The following is a 24767-nucleotide window of genomic DNA, read 5'->3' on the forward strand; positions in this document are numbered from 1 at the left end:
AGCAATTGACAATTACACACAAAACTTGCAACAACTGCATCAAAATAAATTCAGAGCCTGACAAAGAAAACTTCTTTGCCTGGAATGTAAAAGGCATTAAGTCTCACACTCACAAAAACAAAACAAAACAAATAAATAAAGACACAAAAACTGAGCAACTCATCTTCCTCATAGCTAGCTATCTCAGTTTAGATTGAGCCCTTGAGGGAGCATTGTGGAAAACAAGTAGACTGTATATACACATCTTTGCTTCTACACACTTTTTACATAAGTGAGTTCAACACCTGCAGAGGGCTATTCAAAATAAAGTATATCTTAATTATATGATTTTTTTTCTCAGTCTGGATAATAGCCTTAATTACCTGCAATACACATAAAACTGTTGCTCACAAGAAATATTTCAAGGAAACATCTCTTCAAGTACAAAAGTTGAATCATTTTTATATTTCCTGTAGGGGGAACTTCTATCAAAAATGGAACAACATTAATGAAGGTACCTTAGATACTGCAGTCATCATCCACATAGCTTGTTGAGGATAAGCTAGAAAAACTTTGGCAATGATTTCCATAAGAACAAGGAAGACCTCATCGTGTGAATGGCAGATTCGGGAAATCAGCTGAGAAAACGCTGTCAAAAATTGATAAGGGGCCAAGACTTGTGTATGTTCTGCAATCACTTTGTTAATTTTAGCCAAGTCATTTTTCATTTGTGCACGATCATGGCGAATAGCTAGACAAAGCAATGTAAATCAGTATTTTATTTCATGGGTGTAAAATGTACACAATTCCAAACCAAACATATTCCAAAAATGCATTTTTGATATCTATATCTAAAAAAAATCATCCTTCTTTATTCTGCAACTGCATGTTGAAAATCTATTGAACACCCACAAGAACAGATTTTCTTTAGTTATATTCCTATGTGGAATAATTTAATTTCATACAAATCATTTCACCAAGTTCCAGAAAATGCCATCTTCTTCAACACAATTATTCTTCAATAACTGTTACCTGCATTTTAAATAAACATATCTAAAAGATAGACCAAAGTATATTAAAAATGGACAAACAAACAAAAGAATATATCTTTATTTTTAGATTTGGATTAGATTAGATATACATGGTATTTGCCTATTCAGCTAATGTATTATTCTCTCCTCTTTCTCACACACAAGCACCCCACAATCTTACTCATTCTTACATATTCACACTCTGCTACCATACATACATGTCACATGACCCAATGTGTAGTTCACTCACATCTGTATCAGCTAAACCTCAATGCAGAAAGAGTACTTTTTTATGTCTTACCTTTCTCATATTCATATGCTTTTGCTCCAAAGTCTAGCCACAAAGACAACATTCTTGGCATTGACTGGTATATGAATTGATTTCCAAAATACAAAGATCTAAAATTAAAATACCACCTTGAAAAATGTATATTTTATCTATATCCTTTTTCTTCTGCACTTTGTTTTCACTTTATCTCACGTTAGTGGTTTAAATTACATTTTATTTGACATGTTCCAAGAACAGGAAAAAATGCAAAGATATAAAATTGCTATTTTATTGATATAGTTTATAAGAATTGGCAGTTTTTCTATTTGACTTTGGATATTTGAAATGTGTTACAAGATTATAAATGCATTTATATAAAGTGTTTTTATATAGAAAATGATTTATAATGTACTCTTTTTGGAAGATATATCTAGTTTATTTTTTTTTTAGCTTTTTGCCCTGCCCATTAATTTAAATAAAAATGTTGAAACTTCCAAATTGCTTGTTAAATGAGAACTACCAGTTGTTGGTCTATGGCCACTGGCCAAGCTATGTACACTTATGTTGGCATTTGAGAGGAATACTGGTTCCCATACTGTTAAACTGACACTAATCTAGTCATCCCATAGAATGTTAATAAACATCAATAAATATCTAAAATTACCTGAAAGAAGGAGAAAAGAGGAAAAAATAAATATAAAGATCATTATATGCATTTATTGAACTAACCTTCCAAAATGAATAACAATGTATTTAATCAAGTCTCCCTGCTTTTCCATCTTGTTCTCTGTTACTGTAGGCATCACTTTATCATAGTATTTAGCAAGATAAAAATGTCCATTCTCCCATTCTGGCAAGCAGGTGGTGACATCCTGAGGGGGAAAATATAGGTAATAGGTTTATTTATAATAGTAATTAAAATTTACTTCCATGAGTCAAACATTACTCCAAGCATTTATAAATTCTTTCTAGGTTTGTTTGTTTGTTTATTTATGCCATTCCAAAGTAATATAAATCCTAAAATAGAAAAATAAAAACAACCTATACAAATTGCACCCAGGGGTGGGATTCAAATTTTTTAACAACCGGTTCTATGGGTGTGGCTTAGGTGGTGAGCGTGGCTTGGTGGTCATGTGACTGGATGGACATGGCTTGGGTGTGGCCAACTCAATATCACTCACATCGAGGCACGCATCTCCTCACCTGGCCTCTCATGGGGATGCTGCAACAGTCATAAGTGTGAAAAATGGTCATAAGTCACTTTTTTCAGTGCCATTGTAACTTTGAAAGGTCACTCCACACAAGCCAAGTACCAGCAAAGGAGGGGAAAAAACTCCAGAGACGTTCCTGAGACAGGAAGTCTAGTCCTGCCAAGAATGTAATAAGGGTTAATGGAGAGACAGTTTCTGTAAGCAACACCAGACTGTTTCCTTCCTGCCTTTCTTACAGGATTAGGCCAGTAATTTCTTCTAACAACCGGTTCTCCGAACTGCTTAGAATGTTAACAACCGGTTCTAGCAAATAGGTGTGAACTGGTAGAATCCCACCCGATTGCACCCAAAGAAAGCTAATGTGAACAAAAATGATGTAGCTTAAAGTTTTAAAATTACATTATTTAAATTTTCCAATTAGCATTTACCTTATATTTTTTCATTACTGCATTACTCTCAAAGTTGGCTGTTTCTTCCATAAATCTTCCCACCAATAACAGGGCTTGCCCATGAATGAGCTTACTTTTAGCATCACATAATTCTTGACTATCTGGAAAACATAACTCAACTCCCTTTTGAAGAATGATAAGACCTTGATGAGCCTCACCCTGAAAAAAGAGCAAAAAAAAATTAACAGTCACATTACTATTTTATCACAGAGGTTTTATAAATGTATCATATTAACAATTAGATAGTTTTTATATTGATCATAGATAAAATCAATCTTTTCAGCATACAACCAAAAGCAACTGTCAAAGGAGCAGGGACAAATGACAAAATGCATAAAACAGAAATAAAAATTTACTAAATTAATTTATCCTTGTGATGGGAATTGGAAGTTATTACTTTATATATTTCTTTATCCTTTCTTTATCTTTATATTCTCTTCTAGCACTGATTATGTTATCTAGTTTAGTAATGAAACATGTGAAAGAAAACAGCTAAGCTCAGAGAGCACCAAGGACCCCACACTTTCTTTATTATATAATTATACGAAAAATATATTTTTCTTTCTTCTCTTTTTTCTTTTTCCCCTACACTTTTTTATGCTATTTTCGTTCTATTTTTGTTTACATTGTTTTGTATTGTTTGTTTTGCCTTGGTGGCGCAGTGGTTAAAATGCAGTATTGCAAGCTAATTCTGCCAACAGATAGGATTTCTATTTTGATCGGCTCAAGGCTGACTCAGCCTTTCTTCCTTATAAGGTTGATAAAATGAGATCCCAGATTGTTTGGGGCAAAATGCTGACTCTGTAAACTGCTTAGAGAGTGCTGTAAGGTACTATGGAACAGTATGTAAGTCTAAGTGCTATTACTATTATAATGAACATTCTTATATGTAAAAGGAACATTGCAACTTTATAAAAAGGTCTATAATGCACTCTTATCTAAATACTATTTTGCCTTAAAGAACAACCGTAATACACATCTTTCAAATGTAAAATTAAACACTACAAAATACTTTTTCTGACTATATTTCATTTAGATCAGAATGAAGAAGCTTAAATATTGCCCAATAATATGTGATGAAAATTAAAATATAAAGGAAAGTCACATTATATCATATTTACCTTAGACCAGAGCCACTTTGCTCTTTCCACATAAAGTAACTTGGATTCTCCAGCATTGAGGAGAGCATTATAGGCTGTTTGGTGATGGCCAGCTTTACGTGCTACTCTGGCGCTTTGGAGCCAACATTCTCCCATTAGCTCATTAGAATTCTCTCTACAGAAATACACATTGTCAAAAATATAGTGAGACACTTACGATATTCCATGTGTGCCTGAGAATAAATTCTACATAGTTACAATTCTTACAGTCTTCAGATATTTTGCATCTATTAGTTTAGGGACTAATTGAAACTCATGATTTAAAGTAATGCTAAAAAGTTGATCCCTTTCTCGTTTCCTATATGAGCTATCTATAAGGAATTTTACTTAGCTTGCGGTTTTTTTTTTATGTTAGTAAGACTTTCTGTATAAAATAGTACCATCACTGTGAAAAAAGGACTATAACCTACTAAATTAGAATGTGCATAATATTTTTATTTTATTTCAACAAGCATTAAGGTGAACTCAGTATGCTTGACAAGCCAAGCAAGAGCATATGGTTTTGCACTATGTGATATTTTTCTTTCTTATAATTTCAATTTTACTTTCTTTCAAGCTTCCATTACTATTTGGTAAATGACTTGGTTGTATACTAATAGCGGCCTAGGAATGTTCTTCTCTTCAATTCTCATGATTTATAAAACAGCATGGTTGCATTCACTGCCATCAGATGAATAGAATTCTAATAGAATAGAATTCTATTGGAATAGAAAAAGTTTCCAGTTGCTAGAAAGGAAGAACAAATATGTTGTAATGACGAGGCAGTCAAGTTGTTTGATCATGAACAACTGAATCATGATGATCTGATGATCTTTATTGGAGTATAGTCTTGCATTTATATACATTTTTAGTTATCCTCCATCATTGGTTAACTTTGGTTACTGCTTAAGTTTTGTTACTGTTCAGCACAGTAATCCATACAATTAATTATCTCTAGTTAAAGTCTAACATATGTTTACTTCCCCCCTCTAATCCTCTTTTATCCATAGATTAGTGACTTTGTTTGCCTGAGTTGTATTTGCTTGGAAACATTCTTTATCTGAGGTTTGCCATCCGAGATTGGAACATTCCTGCAATTACAACTCTACACAAATATAGCCTTCTGTAACCTGTTCATTTGTTTCCGTGGTATGGTTAACCATGATGGCAAAGGCTGTTGCTTCTCCTTAGTAAGATGTTCGAATGTTGTTACAATAAATTATCAATAAATTACAAAAACTGTACAGATTCAGCAATATTTAAACACTGGATAGCACCTCTGCCTCACACTTATTTATTACACTTTTCCTCTCCCCTTTTTTTTGGTTGACTTAAAGCAATGTACATATTGTATGTTCTTTATTTGGCTCACAATTAATCAGTATCAAACTGATCCCTGAAGCGAGAAATCTGTCCACTGAAGATTGTGTAATTACACCTACAAATTTAATGTATAAAAAATTATGATCTAAACATATCTTGGAAAGTCAATCTGACAGCTCATCGATCTAAAACTCCAGTCAACTCTATGCTACTTTGCTATTTATTATCTAAACTAGGGCTCTGCAACCTGCAGCTCTGGAGCCACACGCGGCTCTTTCAGCCCTCTGCTGCGGCTCCCTCTTGGCTGATCCCACCACTGGCTGGCCTTTCCCTCCCACCCCATCACTCTTCACCTGGCCTGAGAAGGTAAGGGGAATGGCGGCGTATGGAGACTCGCTCCATTTTCCAGAGGAAGTGACTGAGTGGAGTGAGTGATGTTGAGTTGGCCATGCCCACCCAGTCACACCGGTTGTTAAATTATTGGCTCCCGGTGTTTTCTGTGGGAAATGGGTCCAAATGGCTCTTTGAGTGTTTAAGGTTGCAGACCCCTGATCTAAACTATCAGTTCATAAAACTGTTGCAAAATCAGGATCATGTAACTCTGAGCTCCTTTTAAAAAGTACAATTTTGCTTTTGTTTTGTAAAAAGTAATTGGTACTGATATTTCCCTTTACTAACTACATTTCAGTCCATTTTAATTTGTAATTCACATAATAAAGAGAGAAAGACAAGATGGGAGAAAAAGGTTCCATGGCAAAATTCACCTTTTGACGAGGCCAAGCAAAGCCCGTCTAAATGCCAGAATTGGCTCTTTAGCTCTGTATGAATTTTGTGTCATTTCTAAACGAGCATGCCAGTTCAAAGAATCTTTACCATAGTAATCATCAGGTTTTTGAAGCAGGGATCCAACACTGTGCTCCAGCTCACAAAGCATATGTAACCTATGATTTAAGAATATTTATCTATTAAAAGAGTATTTGGAAAGCTACAGACTTTAGAGATTGCATTATAATTTTACCAAACTGTCATTTCAGTGTATACAAGTATAGTTCATCTTTAAAAAATTATTTTAATGGAAAAATGACATTAAAATACCTCAACTTTAAAAATTTGATTTAATTCAGATTAGAAAGAGCTCATTCTAGCTGGCTAGGTAGGGAAATTCTGGAAGCTGAATTCCACATGCCTTAAAGTTGCCAAGGATGAGAAACACTGATCTACGGAGTCTGAAATTCCCTTCTGAATCTAGTGCTGCCAAGTATAAAACACACAATTTAAATCTCTTAAAACTTTTACATAGATTTGCCCAAGACAAGGGAATCACAAAATTTCAAATTCACCATTTTCATATGTTTTACTACACGTATGACCTAATGCTTTTCTCTGTCCCAGAACTATTTAAAAAAACTCATTTTTGAACTTAAGAAAAAGTCAAAAGAAAGGTTAAGAAAAAATACAATATATCAAAAGTATATTAAAACAGTAACATAATAAGTAGTTTGGGGGAAAATATGCAGAAAAATTATGTTATGTTTATTATTAAACAGCTATTAAACATATTAAAAATACCTGATAATATATTCATATCCTCGTTGGTAGGAGCCCCTTTCAAAACTTGCTGCTGAAAGAGGAACTATCTGTTCTGCTCGAACAGTTCTCAAAGTTTCATAGAAAGTGGCAGCTTCTTTCTTTTTGGCTGACAGCAGCAACTGTCCAAGCCTAATACTCCATGTATTAGACTTCCCATCTAATTAAAGAAAGGTCAGTGAGAGAACCAAAACTTCATGTGAATATAGTCAACACTTCTGATACACATACACATGCTATAACAAAACTAGTTGTAAACATTCCAGTCCTTATCTAAAATGTCATAAATTTCATTAACGTTGGTATTTTAGTTGCCACAGCTTTGCCAGAACTTTTTTTGAGACCACCTATAAAAACATATTGAGAAAATGAGCATAAGATTTCTGTACTGGGCAAAGTGATGAACTAGAAGATGCCCAAATTTCCTTCTAGCCCTTAATTTCCATAGTTCTATGATTCTAGTGCCATGGTGCAATTCATGTCATGTGTTAAAATGTGCTAAAACATTCGTGTTAGCAAGATTTTTGAAGTGTGTGTGTGTGTGTGTGTGTGTGTGTGTGTATGGGAAGAAGTGTGTGGGTGGTGGAAGAGTGCAATCAGGTAGAACATGAGTTGGGATTAATATGGCAGCATTTGACACTACCAAACAAAAATATTTTAATTAAATGTATTACTTGTTTTTTGAAATGGTTAAGATTTTGGTATGACACATAAGATATTATAAAGGCACTTGAATTCCATACTATTTCACCATGTTTACATTTTGGGAGGGAGACAGCACTTGCAGCATTGTGCCATTTCAAATTTCACAGTGAACATACAGGAGGCTTAACTTAACATACGGGCTTAACTTTGACATCTTTCTTAGGACTGTCTTCATAACTGATGTGGGACCCATTCAATGTTTCAACCTAAACTGATGACATTTCTGCAGATGCTTTCTGCTATTGTGTGCTTAAAGAGAATGGCTGCAAACAATACCTCTACTAAGTAAAGTAAAGTAAAAATCCCAAACTTTAAGATTTTTTTTAATGAAGATGGGAATGTTAGCTAACTTAAAAGTTATCCTTACTATTTTCTCTAGTGTACAGTACAGTACAGAAATAATAAGGATACTACTAAATTGATACTCCTATTGCAATACAGTATTCATTAATAAAATAAATCTAATTCAAACAATCTCATGAAGACCTCTGAATGCGATCTGAACAATCTGATGAATTTGGAACAGTGTAGGAACTGGAAAACTCAGTCGCTCTGTGAATGGGATGGGCGGTCTTTAAATAAGATAAATAAATAAAAATGAGAGACAAGATTACTGAATTTGTCCTTCTACTGCTTATGGCTGGTATCTTCTATATTCCCCCCAATATTCAAGATAAAATTAAGATAAAATTCGTATTTAACAAATATCACATATTTATTTCAACAACCTGATGCTAAATAATTTTCCAGGGAATCCCACTGTGTCAATTTCCAGGCAGCTTCTACTCTGTAGCTATTTAATTCAGGTGTCCATTCAGGTCTAGTAAAAGGAGAAGGAAGGTTAGATCAAAATAATAGAAATAGCGTGGGAGCCAGTTTGGTTAATGTACTAGTCCAAAAATCTGTTGGTTCTACTCCTGCTTTAGGCACAAAGCTAGTTTGGTGACCTTATGCCAGTCATTCAGCCTTTGTCATACTTATTATATAGCCATTCAAAACTGTGCATCTATGTTGAAACTAGAGAGCCAATTTGGCAGAGTGATTAAGACACCAGACAAGAAACAGGAGATTGTGAGTTCTAGTTCCACCTTAGCACAAAGTCTGCTGAGTGATTTTGGATTAGTCACTTTGTCTCGGCCTTTCTAAGGAAATAATGGCAAATCATTTCCAAAATACCTTGCCAAGAAAACTGCAGGACTAATCAGTTGTCAATCATCAACACTGACTCAAAGGAGCATGCACCCAAACACAGAAATAGCACTCACTATTCTATAAGAGAGTGTACATTTTATTCGTAATTTGCTCCCAATTTTTTTAAAGGCTGATGTTGGCCATTGCCATTATAGGAGGGCTGCAAAAGAGATGCTGGCAGGCTGCATGAACTGAGAAGCCAAACAGTTTACATCCCTGATGTGAGGGAGTACTATTCTCCTCTTTTCCCCTAACTAAGATGCAAAAGGTTTATATCTTAATGGACAAGATACATGCCCTGCTACATATTTTCCCAGAAAAATCATAATGAGAAAAATAGTGTGGCTGATTAATTCTCCTTGTTGGTAAACTGGGTGATGCATAGAATCTATTTCCTGCCATCTTTGATTCTACTCCGTTCCTACCTACATAAATAAGGGTGCAGCTAATGAGATTTCTTTTCAAGCAGAATTTGAAGTTATAATTAACACAATTAGTTATAAATTATTACTGTTACTGATCTTACAGTACTAATCCAGGCAACTAATGGAAAGGAAATGGAGACAAGAGTTTCAGTTTCTGGGTAAACCTGGAACCCAGTCCTGGATTTCTGAAAACGCTTATTCTATCTGCACTAGATTTGTACATATTTCTCATACATAAGGCACAAGTGAGTCACCTTACCTTTTAGCAAGTACTCCATTCACTTGAGTGATTACAGTAGAAAACTGACCAAGACCTAACATGGATTTTACCACACCCTGATAATGAATTATCTAGAAGGAAGCAGAATAACAGTTACCATCTTTCAGTCCATTATACTCTGTAAGGAAGCATACAAATTCTGCAATTCAACACATCTTACTCACAATCACACTCTATAAATTAGGTTAATCCTGAAACCTAATTTTTCTTTTTGTCTTAAAAAAAACCACAGCTATGAATTTCCAGGGACTTTTATTACTGAATGACAATTTGATCATGTCGCATTCTGATTCTCATCCTAATGTGGCCTACTTTACAAAGAATAAGGTGACTCATACCTCAATACAAGCAATGGGGGAAAAAGAATGTCGTTAATGATATGTATTTAAGTTTTTTTTTCCCCACGTGCCACCAATGTACTGTGCTTCCAAATTCACATAAAAATGCATAGAATAAGAAAAGGAGGACCACAAGGATAGCAAGAGATGAGTTGATAGATGTAGCTACTTATATAGTAAAAAAACAATTACATTTTTCCAGTTCAGAAACAATTCCTTGTTGTCATGATTCTCTTATGGTCAAGGAAGTAACAAATTATATTATCTGTCACAAACATTTATGTGAGTTATTTTAAAATAAACTCCAAATAGAAAAAGTCTCTGATTACCTGTTCTGGTTCTAGCTGAATTGCTCTATCATAGCAAGCAGTGGCATCTCTCAACAAACCAATGCTTTCATGTTCAAGAATTTGTTCTTTGAGAGACGGCTCAGCTTTCCGTAATGCACTCACTCCTTCTACGGCATCTGGTTCATGCATTGCTGCATAGAGTTTCTTTGAGTAAAGAGGAAAAACATTTGCCATCAGACACCATTCTGCCAAAAAGTCACATGTGAGACTTAATTAACTTTAAAGATATCTTTCTGTTCTATCATTATATTCAAGATTCCTTCTACAATTTTAATGCACTGATAACTTTAAGGAACATTTCATTTTTCTTGTTTTTGCTCTGAATAATTTACCAATCAGTACTGACAATGTAACTTTCCTTTCCCCAATCATATCTGACCTAAGAAATCTGATCTCAACTTTTTTCTTTCAAAAAACCTTACTAAAAATTATATATACATGGCATCTAATTTTAATCTTTTATTAAATGAGAGTATTATTAGTGGGAGGGGGAAGAAATAGCAATTACCCAATTAAGTATCCAATTAAAGCTCCAATATAATAAAATGAGAAAAATGACACAATATAAAATAGAAAATGAATTTTATTCTATTTTAAAACAAGTATTAAACCTGAAGAAATCCAAGATGCTTTTGAATGTCTTGTTTCTTTTCTATGATGAAAGATTCAAAGTGCATTACAGCTCTGGTGTAAGCTTTGGAGTGAAAAGAAGCCGCAGCCAATGTGTCCTGGGGTATAAGGTCAAGAAAGCGAGCTACATTTTGATATTCTTCGTATTCCTCATTGGATGCTACAGATAAAGAGTTTTAAAAGGACACATCAAACTTCATTTTCAAAATGCTAATCTTTACTCCTGTAAGAAGGAGGCATGTAAAATATCACAGAAAACAGATCACTCATTATAGTTGGCATCCAAAACCAAATACAGGACTTTTTCACCTGGAAAAGCATCCCACTAGCATCCTTCTTCCACCGCAGTATTCAGAAGAAAGTACGTTAAGTCTGCATGAGTCTCATCAAATGTACTTTTTTTCTCAAGGGTCTTGCTGGGATTTTAATTTATCTTCTAATCTATTCTTAAAATTTTGGAGGATATATATATATATGTATATGTATATATATATGCGGACTGCACCAAACATTTTAAAAGGTGCTTTATAAAGATATTACAAAATTATCTTTGAGATGTTATAGTCAGTATTTCATTGCAAAGATATGGCTAGTGCATGGGTGCCCAACCTTTTGGCTTGCCTGGGTTGCACTGAGAGAAAAGGGATTGTCTTGGGTCGCATATAACATTTTTTAACAAAGATATAGCTACATGAATTTGAAATAACTGAGAATGTTATGAATTTCTTACATTTACTTATAAAAGCAATTCTTGTTTAAAATATCTTTCTTCTTTATTAAAGCTTCAATACATCCTGTATTTTTTCTGCTTCTGGCCAAATAATGAAGTCCCTTCAAAGGCAATTAAAAACAGATACAAATCAGAGGTAATTCAACTGAAGCAAAGTAGAATACCGACCTGATAATTCTGTAAGGTCTTTATTTGACTTTCCAGCAGCTTTTTCAACACTCAATTTTTGAAATTTATATCTTGCCCACTGTGTTAGATGATCAAGCATAGAAAACACTGTCTGGGTGCTTAAATGACTTAGATCAGATGCACTGTCCTCACATCGTCTTGTGCAGGTGTCATCATTTTTCAAAACAGCCATGATTTCTGCATAAACCTAGACAGCATGATATTTTAAATTTTTCTTGGAATTTAGATTATTATTCAAGCTGGCTCAAACTAGAAAAAGAGCTAGTTAGCACCATGAGAAACTTAGTGTGAAACACTTCCCTGCAATTGCATAAATATAATGATCTATTGTTTTGCTTTTAACAAATAATTGTTAAGTCTCTGGAAACTTCACTAAAACCAAAAATGCAAACTAGCAGGTATTTCAATCCTGTCCACACTAATTGTGATATAATCCTACCAATAAGCATATACTTAAGAAAGAGTAACAAACGAAGCTTTTACTTTTCTGTTGTTACAAGCCACTTTATTAATGCAATGAGTATCATATTAAATAACAGTTATGGTTTATTGCTATCTATGAATTTGTAAACATGTCTGGTTCATAAATGAGAAGGAAATTTTGAAGGATTGTTCAGAATACTTCATACTGATTCAAGTACAATGGTATGTTGAGAATAGTTACCAGGGCAAAGTTATCCTACTTTCAATTTAGCAGTCAACTATAGGTAGTCCTTGACTATGACCACAATTGAGCACAAAATTTCTGCTGCTAAGTAAAGGCTCTTGTTCAGCGAATCATTGTAGTTACTAAATGAATTATGCAATCATTAAGCAAATGTAGCTTCCCCCATTTACTTTGCTTGTTGGAAGCTAGCTGGGAAAGTTACAAATGGTAATCACATCATACGAGATCAGTGGTACTGTCATAAATACATGCCAGTTGCTAAGCACCCACATTTTAATTATGTGACCATGGGGATGCTGCAACAGTCTTTAAGTGCAAAAATAGGTCATAAGTCACTTTTTTCAGTGCTATTGTATCTTCAAATGGCCACTAAATGAGTGATTATAAGTCAAGGACTAAGTGTAATATTCTTTAACTTTTTTTCTACAATAATAGCTTGAGTATATGATGATCTGAACATAGAATTAAGCTGAACAATTTAGAGATATATTGGGTTGATGTAATATCCAATGACTGCAATTGCAATGCCTCTTTATTAGGGGATACAATTCAGGAGATTCTCACCTCTTGTTGATCTTCCTGACTGCATCCCAAAAGGACATATACAAGAATGTGAGGAAGAAGATAGATAGTCACTTTAAAGTCATTCTTCATAATAATACTGCAGCAGTTAAAAACCTTACTGGCAAGATCATGTCGCACCTGGAACAAAGGTAACAGTTTGAATATAAAATTTTGAGAGGAAAAATGTGTTAAGGCTGGCATAGCTGATGAAAGTTGATAGACAATACATTTTATACAGAGCATCTAATTTAATTATTGGTTATTGTTCTTACCTTTGTTATTAGATAGCCAGCCCAGCTTGCTGACCATTCTGCAAAGTTTTTGCCTAATTTACTTAAGTAAATTGGCTTCTTCATTTTAGACCAATTTATAGCCTTTTGATAACTCTTGTATCTGTAGATGGAATGTCCAGAATTTGTTAAATCACATTACCTAACAAAAACAACAATCACCCAACATTCTAGCATAAGTACTTGACCTTAAACTACTCTTGTTGTTCGAAAAACTTTTCTAACACTCCACTGAAATCTGCATTCATCTAACCAGTCCACTTGCACCTGAATGTGATTCAAGACAGGTCTTGAAGTCTCTCATGGGATATATTTTATGTAGTATTGAATATCAATTTAGTTATCTCTCAACAAAGTTAACCATTCTGATTCTTCTCATGCTTATATATACAATGTGGCCTTAAGTTTTGATCATCCTTGCTGTTTTCCCTGAACTTGTTTTAGTTTATTAGAATCATTCTTAAACTTACGGCAGCTGAAACTGCTCACTGATATGCTATTAAGCTATTTAAATGACTGAGCACAATATATGAACCAATTTATATAAAGCAGGACTGTAATATTGTACAAAAATGTGTGGGTTATATAACTTTCCTTAATTATATAATTCTACTTAAAATCAGTAAAAAATTATATCTAACATTTATACAATATATAATTTATATAAGCTCATATTGGGAATAGTCTGCTAGCTTGTTCAACTATGTAATTCAGATCTGATATGCAATTTTGCTTAAGTAAAAAGTAGAGAAAGGCTATATTTAAAACTACCTTGATTTTTTTTAAAGTTGAAGTAAAAAACTAAATTTATTTTTGATACCGGGTTTTTAAATGAGGTTCCAATATTTCCTGAATATGTTCTGGAAACATTTTCCAAAGTGATGTGCCTGGTTCATCAGTAGACATCTCACTACGGTTATATATAGATAGCAATTCCTTAAAAAACAAAATTAAGAATCCACATTTAATTATTTTTAAGAATTATAAAAATGAAAAATTCCACTGCTGATTAATAACCAATTGAAAAGAAAAGTCTGTTTTGAGTTGAATTTGACACATGATAACTATATCACCACATATGCAGTTTCTTACCAGGAAATGGTAAGAAAATGGTTTCTTTTTTTCAGGATACATTCTTGACTCCTTTGTCCACCCTATCCTGGAATTCCCTGCTGATCTTTCACCCAAGCCAATCTTGCTTAATGTTCTAAATAGCCAAAGTTGGTTAGATCTGTTAAGTGTTGAGGCTTTTTAGTCCAGTGAAAAGGTTCCAACCAAATTTTGACTCTATTGGCAAGGTAAAGCTCCAAAAATCTAGACAAATTATAATCACCAAGATCAAACAACAATCTATGATTGTATCTTGCTAAGAAAATTATGCTTCAAAATGGTTTATTTGCCCATAAGAAAGAACAATAGGACTTGGGAGTTCTTTGGTTTTTGAATAAGTAACTAAGAAGCCGCAGTACCATTCTTTAGAATCCTGGTTTACTGTGGTCATATTCTGACACCATGGTACTGAAAAGAAAACTGAATTTGTTTTTTTTAATGTTGTTTAATAAATATTAAATTAACAGAACATTAGAAAAGGATATATCCTCACCTGAATTGCATATGAAGCAGAATCTTGAGCTCGGACATTGTCAGCATAAGCAAGGAATGCTCTTGTCAATTCCATAAGTAATCCATATGCAAAATTTGAATCTTCTACACCCGCCTCAAAGCAAATGTCTTATGTTAATATTCTTATTCTCACTATCCAAGTCTAAATGCTATTGTAAATTAAAATAATATGTGCTGGAACTCCCAATAATAATGATGCACACAATGATTTTCAGTTTTTAAAAAGACTAGTTCAGTAACAATGAAACAATGAAAATCAGAACAATCTAGCATTCTTGTGTCAAATGGATGCTTAAATAATAAGGGAGCACTGAAACAAGTAAATTATATACAACTATGGATTTTATCTTTTTTTTATATATAAAGTAGCAGAGCTACCAACATTAAAAATGTCAATGTTAGGATTACTCACTACAAACAAAAGTCCTTTTCCTTGGTTGTCACTTGTTGAGAAATCCAATCTGCCTGGATCTATAGCTCCCAATTCTCCTAAACACTCCCCAGAGAGTAACCGTACATGAGAATTCACATCCTGACAGCCAATCAGGAGGACTGTCACCAGTCGAGAAACAACTGGCTCAACAGTTTCACTATCCGTTGAATATTTTATCAGAGTTTCCTAGAAAAGGCAAAGAAAAAAAGAGTTAATAAATTATGTCCACAAATACCTGTTAGCTTTCACTGAATTACCATTCTTTTGTCATTCTTTCAAACGATACAGTATTAAAAAATTAATATGAAATGTAGGAATGAAATAAAACAGCCTATTTAAAAGGGGCATACTATGAAGTGCCTTGGAAGAAGTAAGGAAGACTTGTTTGTAAATAGTTGCTTAGCTGAAAAAAAACCTGCATTCTTTCTTGCAAGCTATTTTCTTATCCAAGCATACCATAGAAAAAGATTTTATCAGAATGCACTGGTCAAGATTTTTATTTTATGGCAGTTTTATTTATTCAGAATGGGTCCTTTTCCCTACACCCTGAAATAACATAATTTATTTTATCTTTGATTTGCTCCGGGTGACTCTAAGATGCTGTAAAAATGAACATGGAGCTATTTCTAAGTCCAAAAGACTGTTTAATTTGATTGACAGTCTCTCTCTAGGATTTCAGGTGGATTGAGGCTTAGTACATTATTTGTTTCTGCAAATATTTTTAATTTAACATGCCAAGTATTCTTCTGCATGTGATGCATGACTCTGCCCCTAAAATATGCTCTCTCGCTCTCTCTCTCTCTCTCTCTCTCTCTCTCTCTCTCTCTCTCTCTCATACAGTTTTACCACCGTGCACCAAGTTCACCACTCCCTTTCATGACATTTTTTTCCCTGCCTTTAGCAAACAATACTAATCACGCAAGGAAATACATATTTTGTCACTATTCTAAGATACGAATCTATGTCTCTTGATAATCTGGACTATTTCAAATCCCCCATCATTGACTGCTAGCACGGAAAGGAAGAACTGGAAACCGGTAACTGTCAAATCCAAATTCTCAAATCATTTTCTAAGACACTAAAAAAAGAAAAGAGAGGAACTAAGATAAAATCTTCATACAATTAATCCCTGCCACAATGGGGAGTTTTAGGTAGAATTCCGGAAAACATATGGACATGATTTTACAACTATATGACTCAGTGATAGTGTACTTTGGTCATTATTAGGATAGGATCCTCAGGATCTCTTTTTTTCGGCAATGCTGGCAAAAGAGTAATAATAAATCAATTGTAAGAAGATGGAGACAAGTGCTTTAAAATTTCTGTAACAGAATTACTTCTATTTTAACTAATTAAGAATCAAGAATTAAAATGGAGGAAATGCAATTTATCTGTTTCAGATCAAGGGATGACATTATTTTGTGTTTATACAAACTTTTGAGATTTCTTCCATGTCTAGATCAAACTTTAAACTGCCAGAATGAAACCACTTATTTGGCTTTGTTGTTGTAGCAACTTTAAAAGCACAACTATAATGATGTGGGAAAATACCCGAACAAAGCTGAATACCATACATGTAAGTACCCATGAAAACTTAAGAAAACACACACACACACACACACACACACACACACACACACACACACACATATGAGATTCTGCTGAAACATCGCTATAATAAAAGCACAAATATTAAGATGTGGGAAAATACCCGAAGAAACCTAAATACCATGTATGTATGTATGTATGTATGTATGTATGTATGTATGTCAAAAGCAGAGCTAACTTCAAGAGTCTTACTATGAGTTAAGTGAATATAGTATTTCAGTCTGATTTTCATTTCCACAGCTATACGTACTTGGTTTTTATATAATGTTTCCTTTAGACTGGTGAGAGCATGGATCCGAACATCAACATTTTCATGTTGGATAGCTTTCATGGATAGTTGTAACACTGTCTGCAAGTCTGTGTTCCTAGAAGTTTTCTGTATGGAAAGATAGTTATAACTTTCATTAAGTTCTTTATTTTGCGGGGTACGTATATCATATACATATATCAAATATATTTGCATTTATAGGGAAATGCTAACACACAACTTGCAAATTTAGAGAATGTTTAAAAAGTGTACAGGTTGTATAGTGCTTAATTTGGCTAAACAGTACTTCAGAGCCTATGAAACTGGTATCTAGATGCAGCACTTCAAACCAAACCGATTTCTTTGGGTTCAGAAAACAGTACAAAAATGGCTGTGTGATGCGCAAAAGGGCTGCTTTAAGGATTTACAGGCAGATGATACATTTGCATTCCCACATGCCCAAGGTAAGTTTTGCCTCAAATCTAAACCACTACACATTATACAAGAAATCAAGTAATCTACTGAATTAAGACAACTAAACCATTTAATGAGGGGCTTTCTATTTTATATATTTCTTAGGATTTTAAAGCAGCTTAATTAATATGCCATCAATGTCCACTTATAATGACCACATAGAGATAAGGCAATTTACCTGTTTCCTTTTCTTGGACAGAGGAACAAAGGACTAAATAAAAGATATGTGGACTTTCATGTATTAAGGATATAAACGATAACTGTACCGTGGTTTCCCGTTTAATAATTTTTAATGAAAATAATTAATTAAATGCAGGTAGGCAAATATCCAACTTATTAAATAACAAGCTGGAGAGATTTTTTTCTGCCAGCATCAAAGGCCCAATAATTCATGTTATTTTCAAAGATTCATATTCAAAATATAGAAAAAGTGATACCTTTCTAGATTGCTGAAGAACTATTTGGATTTCTTTCAATTCTGGATGATCAGGTAAAAAATAAATTTCATGTAAGAAATCTTGCACTGCATCCCTAACCAATAAAAAATAAGAAATACATAAAACACATTTTTAAAGCATGCACAATATATTTAAATACGCATAAATTGGAAATGGTCAAAAATATTTTTTTAATTTTGTGTAAATTACAGCTTGGGCTTTTAGACAGTCTGCCTTTATTCAAAACCATAGCAATAAGTGATTTATTAAGGAATACTATTATATAATACACACATTATCAGAAAATAACAATCTTTTCTCTTCCTCTCTCTACTGAAGGAGATATGATTTACAAAAGAAACATTAAAAGAGAAAGGAAGAAACTGCTACTACAGGAAACATACTTTATATTGATGACTGTACATTTTTCATATTTGGGGGATTTATGATATATTGTTAATGGCATTTGAAACTGAGGAAGGGACAATTTGCAGTATTACTTCCTACATTTATATCTTGAGAAGCTTTTGTATAATTCCAGAAAGATAGTTATACACTTAAAAATATTTTGTTACCTGTTCTCAACTATAAGAAAATGGAAGATTGCTGCTGTTTCTTTTTGTTGAATATGTATGAGGGGCAAGAGAGCTACTATCACATGACTCAAAAGAGACCCAAGATGACTTTGATCCAAGCATCGTACAAAGCAATCCCAAGCCCTAAAACACAAAAGCAACATAGCATATACAGTATTGTTCTATAGTTTTCAGCAATTAAGACATTTTAAAATCAGCCATTAAGCCAGGTGTACAATAATTTCTTTTTAATATTATATATGAGAGATAATAATAAATCAGGATTATAGTAGTTTTCTTACTTGCAACACAGTTGTGGAAAATCTTCTTTATATCTCAGCCCTGTCCTTAGTGTTGTCATCATCTTCACTCTCACTGCGGTTATATGTTTAGGGCCCATAAGTGTCATTAAAGCCATCAAACTGTTTAAAGCCTACAGTTGAAAAAAAAATGGGGTTCAGTTAAGGTGCTAATAATTACTATAAAGGCCTATGTGCATAGGGACTGCATCATTTGAGGGATTATCATTTTCTGGTTACATCTAATCACTTCATCAAGTCCAGCAGGAGAGGCATGCTATAGGTCACAACTACAAAAGAGCATCATCTATATCTGAAGCCAGGAAGAGAAACTTTTCTGCTATGATGCTTGCCCTTTGAAACATCATTACCCCAGTTTGTAGACTGGCTCTGATCCTGCTGGCCTGAAGACATGGATTTGCCATCACACTTGGGAATCTATAATAACGGGGGACTTTTACAATCATCATGTTAGGTATGAAATAATGATTGACTTAGGTGCTGATTATAATTTCGTTTTAAAGCAGTTTTATTGATGATTTTATTATAACCCATATCTGTTTGGGTGTTTTTTAACTGTTGTGAGCTGCTTCTAGTCCCTAAGGTGAGATTGGTAGCTATAGAAATTGAATTAATTAATTTTTAAAAATTACAAGCTAACAGTCCTTTAAGCAGAACAACAAGTCAGGACTGACTAATTGTGGAAACATAGCACTGCTTCACCCCAGCTTCTCTCTGTAAATTCAAATTGGTCTTTTACACATAAGTCAAGCATTTTAACTATTTTAACCAGACTTTAATTTTTACCAAGATTATATTCTTTGCGTGTGCTAGAGGTTGGGTTCATAGGCAGTGTACTCTGTCAGTTACTTAGGTCTCTCTTTTGTAAAAATAATCAGAAGTTATGAATATACACACAAGCAAGTTTTTATATTACTAAAAGCAAATGAAATTGCAAAAAAAAATATATTAAGGGTTTGTCCAAACTTCATTAGTATTAACAAGAACAGTCAGAAAGAAAATACTACCTTCAAGTATTCCCTAACACGGATTTCATTGCTAGCTAAGAAAAAAAGTACTCATGTCTATTTTGTTTTCAACAAAGAATTACTCACCATTTTCTTATCTTCAATTCCAATACTAGAGCTCAACAATTGCATGTTGAAAAAGGCCAAAATGCCTAGTAATTTTGGTTGTAAATAATCAGCCTAAATAACAATAAAACATATTGAGATATTAAAGTATTTAAAGATATAATACTAATATCTAGAAACATATTTATCCCTTATGTATAAGTTACATTTATACAAAATGAGGTAAAATATTCTCGTTTTCTTTCAGTGTCATCCTGACTGATGATGAAGAATAAAAAAATTAATATCAATTCTCATGATTTACATTGTATATCTTGAATGGTATTTTTCAGGTACACTGACCACCAGGAGACACCATTTAACTGAAAAATACTGCACAAGATATATGCTGTGTAAAAATAGAGAAATTCCTCCTTCCCCTCCAAGAAGACTGCATGGAAGTCAGGTAAAATACCTGGGAGCATGACATAAGCTAATTCATCTCTCTGCTCCAAGTGCTTAAAGTGCTTAAAGGGAGGTGAGCTGAAGGTACAATTCCAACAGAACTGGTCCAGGTTTATCAAACAGGTAATGCTTGCAATAACATAATCAGGCCACATTCAGAACAAATTGCAGGTAGTCCTTGTTTAGCAACTGTCTCATTTAATGTCCATTTATATACAACAGTCATGAAAAGTAACTTTACAACCAATCCTCATATTTGCAACCTTTACAAGTCTGTAAAGCAAAGGAAGGCTGAAATAAGATGATGAGCACTGTCACGGTTTCACATAACAACTGTTTCACTTAACAGTTGAGTTGCTGGTCTCAATTCTAACTAATAAATAATGACTTCTACTTCCTATCTGAATAGTCATGTATAACTCTGCCACATGCATAACCACCACATCACTCAAAACTTTAATTCATGAAAGTCGCTTCTCCTTTTTAAAATATAACTGAAAAATTTAAAAACAAGAGTATAAATTAATACAAACTAAATTGTTAAGTGAAGTAGGAGAAAAAACAAGAAGGAAGAAATAAAAGAGAAATCTAAAGTGTAAAAAAAAAGACAAGAAAAATACAAAAGAAAAAGAAGCGGCTTCTGATTGTCTTTAGATCAGTTATAAGTATAGATTTACCTCTTTTCTGTAAAATTATATTATGACTCTTCTTTCTATAGTCTACCTGATCTAATCATAAAATACACAGTTCATAAGTTCATTTTTTTCCTGTTTTACACAAAAAAGGACTACAGAAAAAAAAATTACTACCCATCTGCCTTCAATTGAGGACATGTATACCGCACAAGTCAAAAAGAGGGCTGTGAAAATATTTACAGACCCCTCACATCCTGGACATAAACTGTTTCAACTCCTATCCTCAAAACGATGCTATAGAGCACTGCATACCAGAATAACTAGACACAAGGAGTTTTTTCCCGAACACTATCACTCTGCTAAATAATAATTCCCTCAACACTGTTCAACTATTTACAAAGTGTACACTACTATTACTGTTAATCTTCTCATCACTCCTTATCACCCATCCCCTCCCACTTGTGATTGTAGGACTGTAACTTTGTTGCTTGTATCCTTACGATTTATATTGACTGTTTCCTATTATGATTTGATTGTTGATTGTACCCTATGACTATCATTAAGTGTTGTACGTTATGATTCTTGACTCTTGGTGAATGTATCTTTTCTTTTATGTATACTGAGAGTATTTACACCAAGACAAATTCCTTGTGTGTCCAATCACACTTGGCCAATAAAGCTATTCTATTCTATTCTAAAAAAAGATCATGGGGTTTGAAAGACACCTCTACTAAAACATTGAACAAAAGCAATGCATCATAGTAATAAGATATAAATAGTTAACTGGGTTGCAATTGTTTATAATATATATAAATACATCAATATCTGTTAGTCAGAAAGAGTGCTACCAGACTTTGTTGGTCACCACAGATTCACATGGCTCTCCTACAATGGTTACAAGAGCTATTCCTTTCTCTCTTAAGAGGGCAGAAGAAATTACAAATTGGTATTGTTACTTACCATTTCCTCAGCTGATGTGATGTCCTTTGGTCCTTGATATGGGTCATCATTCAAAGCAAATGAAGCTAGAATTGATAATCCATTGAAGACCTGCTGATAGTGCTCCCCTAATCGGAGCAATAATTCATTATGTAATCCCTGAAAATCCTGTCTCAGCAAACTTCCTAGTTCTATTTCTGTTTCATTCTATAAAACACCATGGAAAAAATGTATTAGCTTGAAAATTATACAAGCATATGCACAACATAAAAATATAACAACACAGCAATTCCCTTTACTGCAAATACAGGTGAGCCTCTAATTTGCTGAATGAAAACCAAGGATGGGGGGATAAATGTTTATATTATCCTTCAATGGAAGAACCTGGTCTGTAAATTAGTTTTTGTTCTGCAATCAAAAGAACAGACCTATGATTAAGGCTTGGTTCTTCCCTTGAAGATTAAGTTTATTTCAAAGAGGATCTTAGAATAACTTAAAAGTACCCAAGAGGTTTGCTGTGATTGCAGCGAGGCTCCATGACATTAATTCAATTTTCAGTACCTTCCAAAACACCATCACTCTTACTGTTCTGAACTTTCTTCTATAAAATTTAACCTTACCTTAAGATAATGAAGTGCTCGCTCCAGCTCATCCTTACTACAGAAGCAAACTAAATGAGAGAAGATGTACTTGAAATTGTTAATGAGGATCTCTCTTCGGTTTACATTTAGTTGCTTTGCTATCATTCGGATAAGTACAGAGGCTGCAGGACTAGCCTTGGCAGCAAGGTCAGGCAAAAGCACTTGTAGAATCCGCTGGAAAATAAAAAGATGGCTGTTTTGAAATGCTATACCTTCATATTAGTAAATGTACATTCGTAGTTTCACTCCTTCTAATTCAAAATGACAATGCTAAATCATTCTAAAATCTAACCCAGTAAGTACTCTACGCATGTTGTAGAGTGCAAAACCCATCTTCTCTAGCTAACACGACCAATGAAAGTCACAATACTGAGGGCCGAGTTTTGTGTGTGGGCATCTTCAATTCTGTCTTGATTCTTGGCAACAAGTCCCTGAAGTTTTGTTGGCAAGACTTCCAGATGTACTTTGCCGCTACCTTCTTCCTAGAGTTGATAGTGTGTGAGTGTCATAAAGTTATACAATTGGTTTTGGGCCTAAAGTGGGTCTGGAACTCACTCTCCCAGTTTCTATCCTTAACCACTACAATGAACTGGCTCTCCAATTTGAGGAAAGCAAGTTGAAAAGATCACTCTAATTTAGACAACTATTTATCAGCAGCAGAAAAATTTCTGAATACTTAATATTTTAAATCCATAATCATTTCTAATTAGACCACATAATTCTGCCCTAACCCAATATTTTTCATTTATTATGCTCCGCTGGGATATTTATTATTGCGGATATTGTTGATTAAGGTTCACTTAATGAGAAAAGAGCAGCTTCCTATATTTGCCATGACAAGTCTAAAAGCATATGGATCTCATTACCCACATAAAAAGAAACTTACTATGACCATGTCGTATTTTCTTTGTATTTCTTTGTATATTTGTATTAGTTTTATATATTTGATATAGTAAAATGATTAACCAATAAAGATTCTATTTTGTTCTGTTCCATTCCATCCCATTCACAACCTGGTTCCAAGAGACCAAACACAAGACAAAGGCAACAGCCCCCACCTTTGAAGGTTTAATCCACGACTTCTGTTTCTTCACAGTTTTAAAAGGCTGCTTCCAACTAATTAGCTCATGACAAGAAAGAGCCTTGCCAAGTTGTTTGTCAAGGCTGCCCAAAACCCAGAGATAAGAACTAGTTTACAAGAGTTTTCAAATACTATGATGTTCATGAGGCTGAGCTTCAGAGCGTCTTTGCCTCTGCAAAGAATGCTTCTTGAAACCTGGCTTTTATCCTCTTGAGGGAGGGGCCATTACCATGCAGTCTTACTCTCAGGTCGCCTGTGCCGCTGTAACTGCTCTCTGCTATGATTAATCCTGTGCACACACACACTTGGCACAGGCTCCTCGGGAACCTCATCACTGCTGCCAGCTCCCACAATCTCTGAAGGCAGCAGTCCACTCCCTAATCATCCTGGCCCCTCATCTGAGTCCTCGCTCCCCTCCACCGTCCGCACCTGCTATTGGCTAACCACAACACAGATATGATGTTATAGTTAATACAGTGTACGAGGGCAAGGAGACTGTGGTTATAGTCCATCCTGAGCCATGGAAGCTCACTAATGACTTTGGGCTGGTTGTCCCTTCAGGTCAATCTGCCTCAGAAGACTGTTGTTGTAGAAGAAAATAAACCATGTTTTTATATAAGTGTTTATGAAATAAAAATGCTAAATATAAATGAGATGAACTAAGTATGTCTTTGACTTCCTGGTTTCCTATTATTCCCTTAGCTTTTTCATCCTGTCTTAAATCCCAGAAGTGAGTCAAGACACCGAAGAGAGGGTTTTAAGTAATGAATCAAAGTGAGATTAAGGCAGGTGAAAGTTTACTTTCCATCTTCGGCATAAGCTATAACTGAAAGAATCCTTCATAAAACATATGTACTCTCAAGCAAAATCTTCCCTCCATAATTCTGGGAA

At 34.1% G+C, this 24767-nt stretch overlaps 1 protein-coding gene across 1 annotated transcript in view; it reads right to left on the bottom strand.

Moving 5' to 3' along the window:
* Nucleotides 1–24767, bottom strand: part of ATR (ATR checkpoint kinase) — a 56743-nt gene that overhangs the window by 16910 nt on the left and 15066 nt on the right. Inside the window, exons 15-38 of the mRNA XM_026701566.2 lie at nucleotides 22775–22969; nucleotides 22176–22361; nucleotides 20158–20250; nucleotides 19046–19176; nucleotides 18744–18887; nucleotides 18169–18262; nucleotides 17261–17386; nucleotides 15382–15588; nucleotides 14950–15063; nucleotides 14167–14282; nucleotides 13329–13449; nucleotides 13057–13194; nucleotides 11805–12012; nucleotides 10888–11066; nucleotides 10256–10420; nucleotides 9568–9659; nucleotides 8421–8512; nucleotides 6970–7147; nucleotides 6165–6341; nucleotides 4060–4213; nucleotides 2918–3097; nucleotides 2008–2150; nucleotides 1312–1409; nucleotides 498–730 (exon numbers count right to left, since the gene is read on the bottom strand). Of these exons, the coding sequence (XP_026557351.1) occupies nucleotides 498–730; nucleotides 1312–1409; nucleotides 2008–2150; nucleotides 2918–3097; nucleotides 4060–4213; nucleotides 6165–6341; nucleotides 6970–7147; nucleotides 8421–8512; nucleotides 9568–9659; nucleotides 10256–10420; nucleotides 10888–11066; nucleotides 11805–12012; nucleotides 13057–13194; nucleotides 13329–13449; nucleotides 14167–14282; nucleotides 14950–15063; nucleotides 15382–15588; nucleotides 17261–17386; nucleotides 18169–18262; nucleotides 18744–18887; nucleotides 19046–19176; nucleotides 20158–20250; nucleotides 22176–22361; nucleotides 22775–22969 (3564 nt within the window). The remainder of the gene's footprint in view (nucleotides 1–497; nucleotides 731–1311; nucleotides 1410–2007; nucleotides 2151–2917; nucleotides 3098–4059; nucleotides 4214–6164; nucleotides 6342–6969; nucleotides 7148–8420; nucleotides 8513–9567; nucleotides 9660–10255; nucleotides 10421–10887; nucleotides 11067–11804; nucleotides 12013–13056; nucleotides 13195–13328; nucleotides 13450–14166; nucleotides 14283–14949; nucleotides 15064–15381; nucleotides 15589–17260; nucleotides 17387–18168; nucleotides 18263–18743; nucleotides 18888–19045; nucleotides 19177–20157; nucleotides 20251–22175; nucleotides 22362–22774; nucleotides 22970–24767) is intronic.

This window comes from Pseudonaja textilis, chromosome 4 (assembly GCF_049901715.1).
Source record: "Pseudonaja textilis isolate UNSWEBS1 chromosome 4, rPseTex1.2, whole genome shotgun sequence".
In the NCBI taxonomy this organism is placed as follows: Eukaryota; Metazoa; Chordata; class Lepidosauria; order Squamata; family Elapidae; genus Pseudonaja; species Pseudonaja textilis.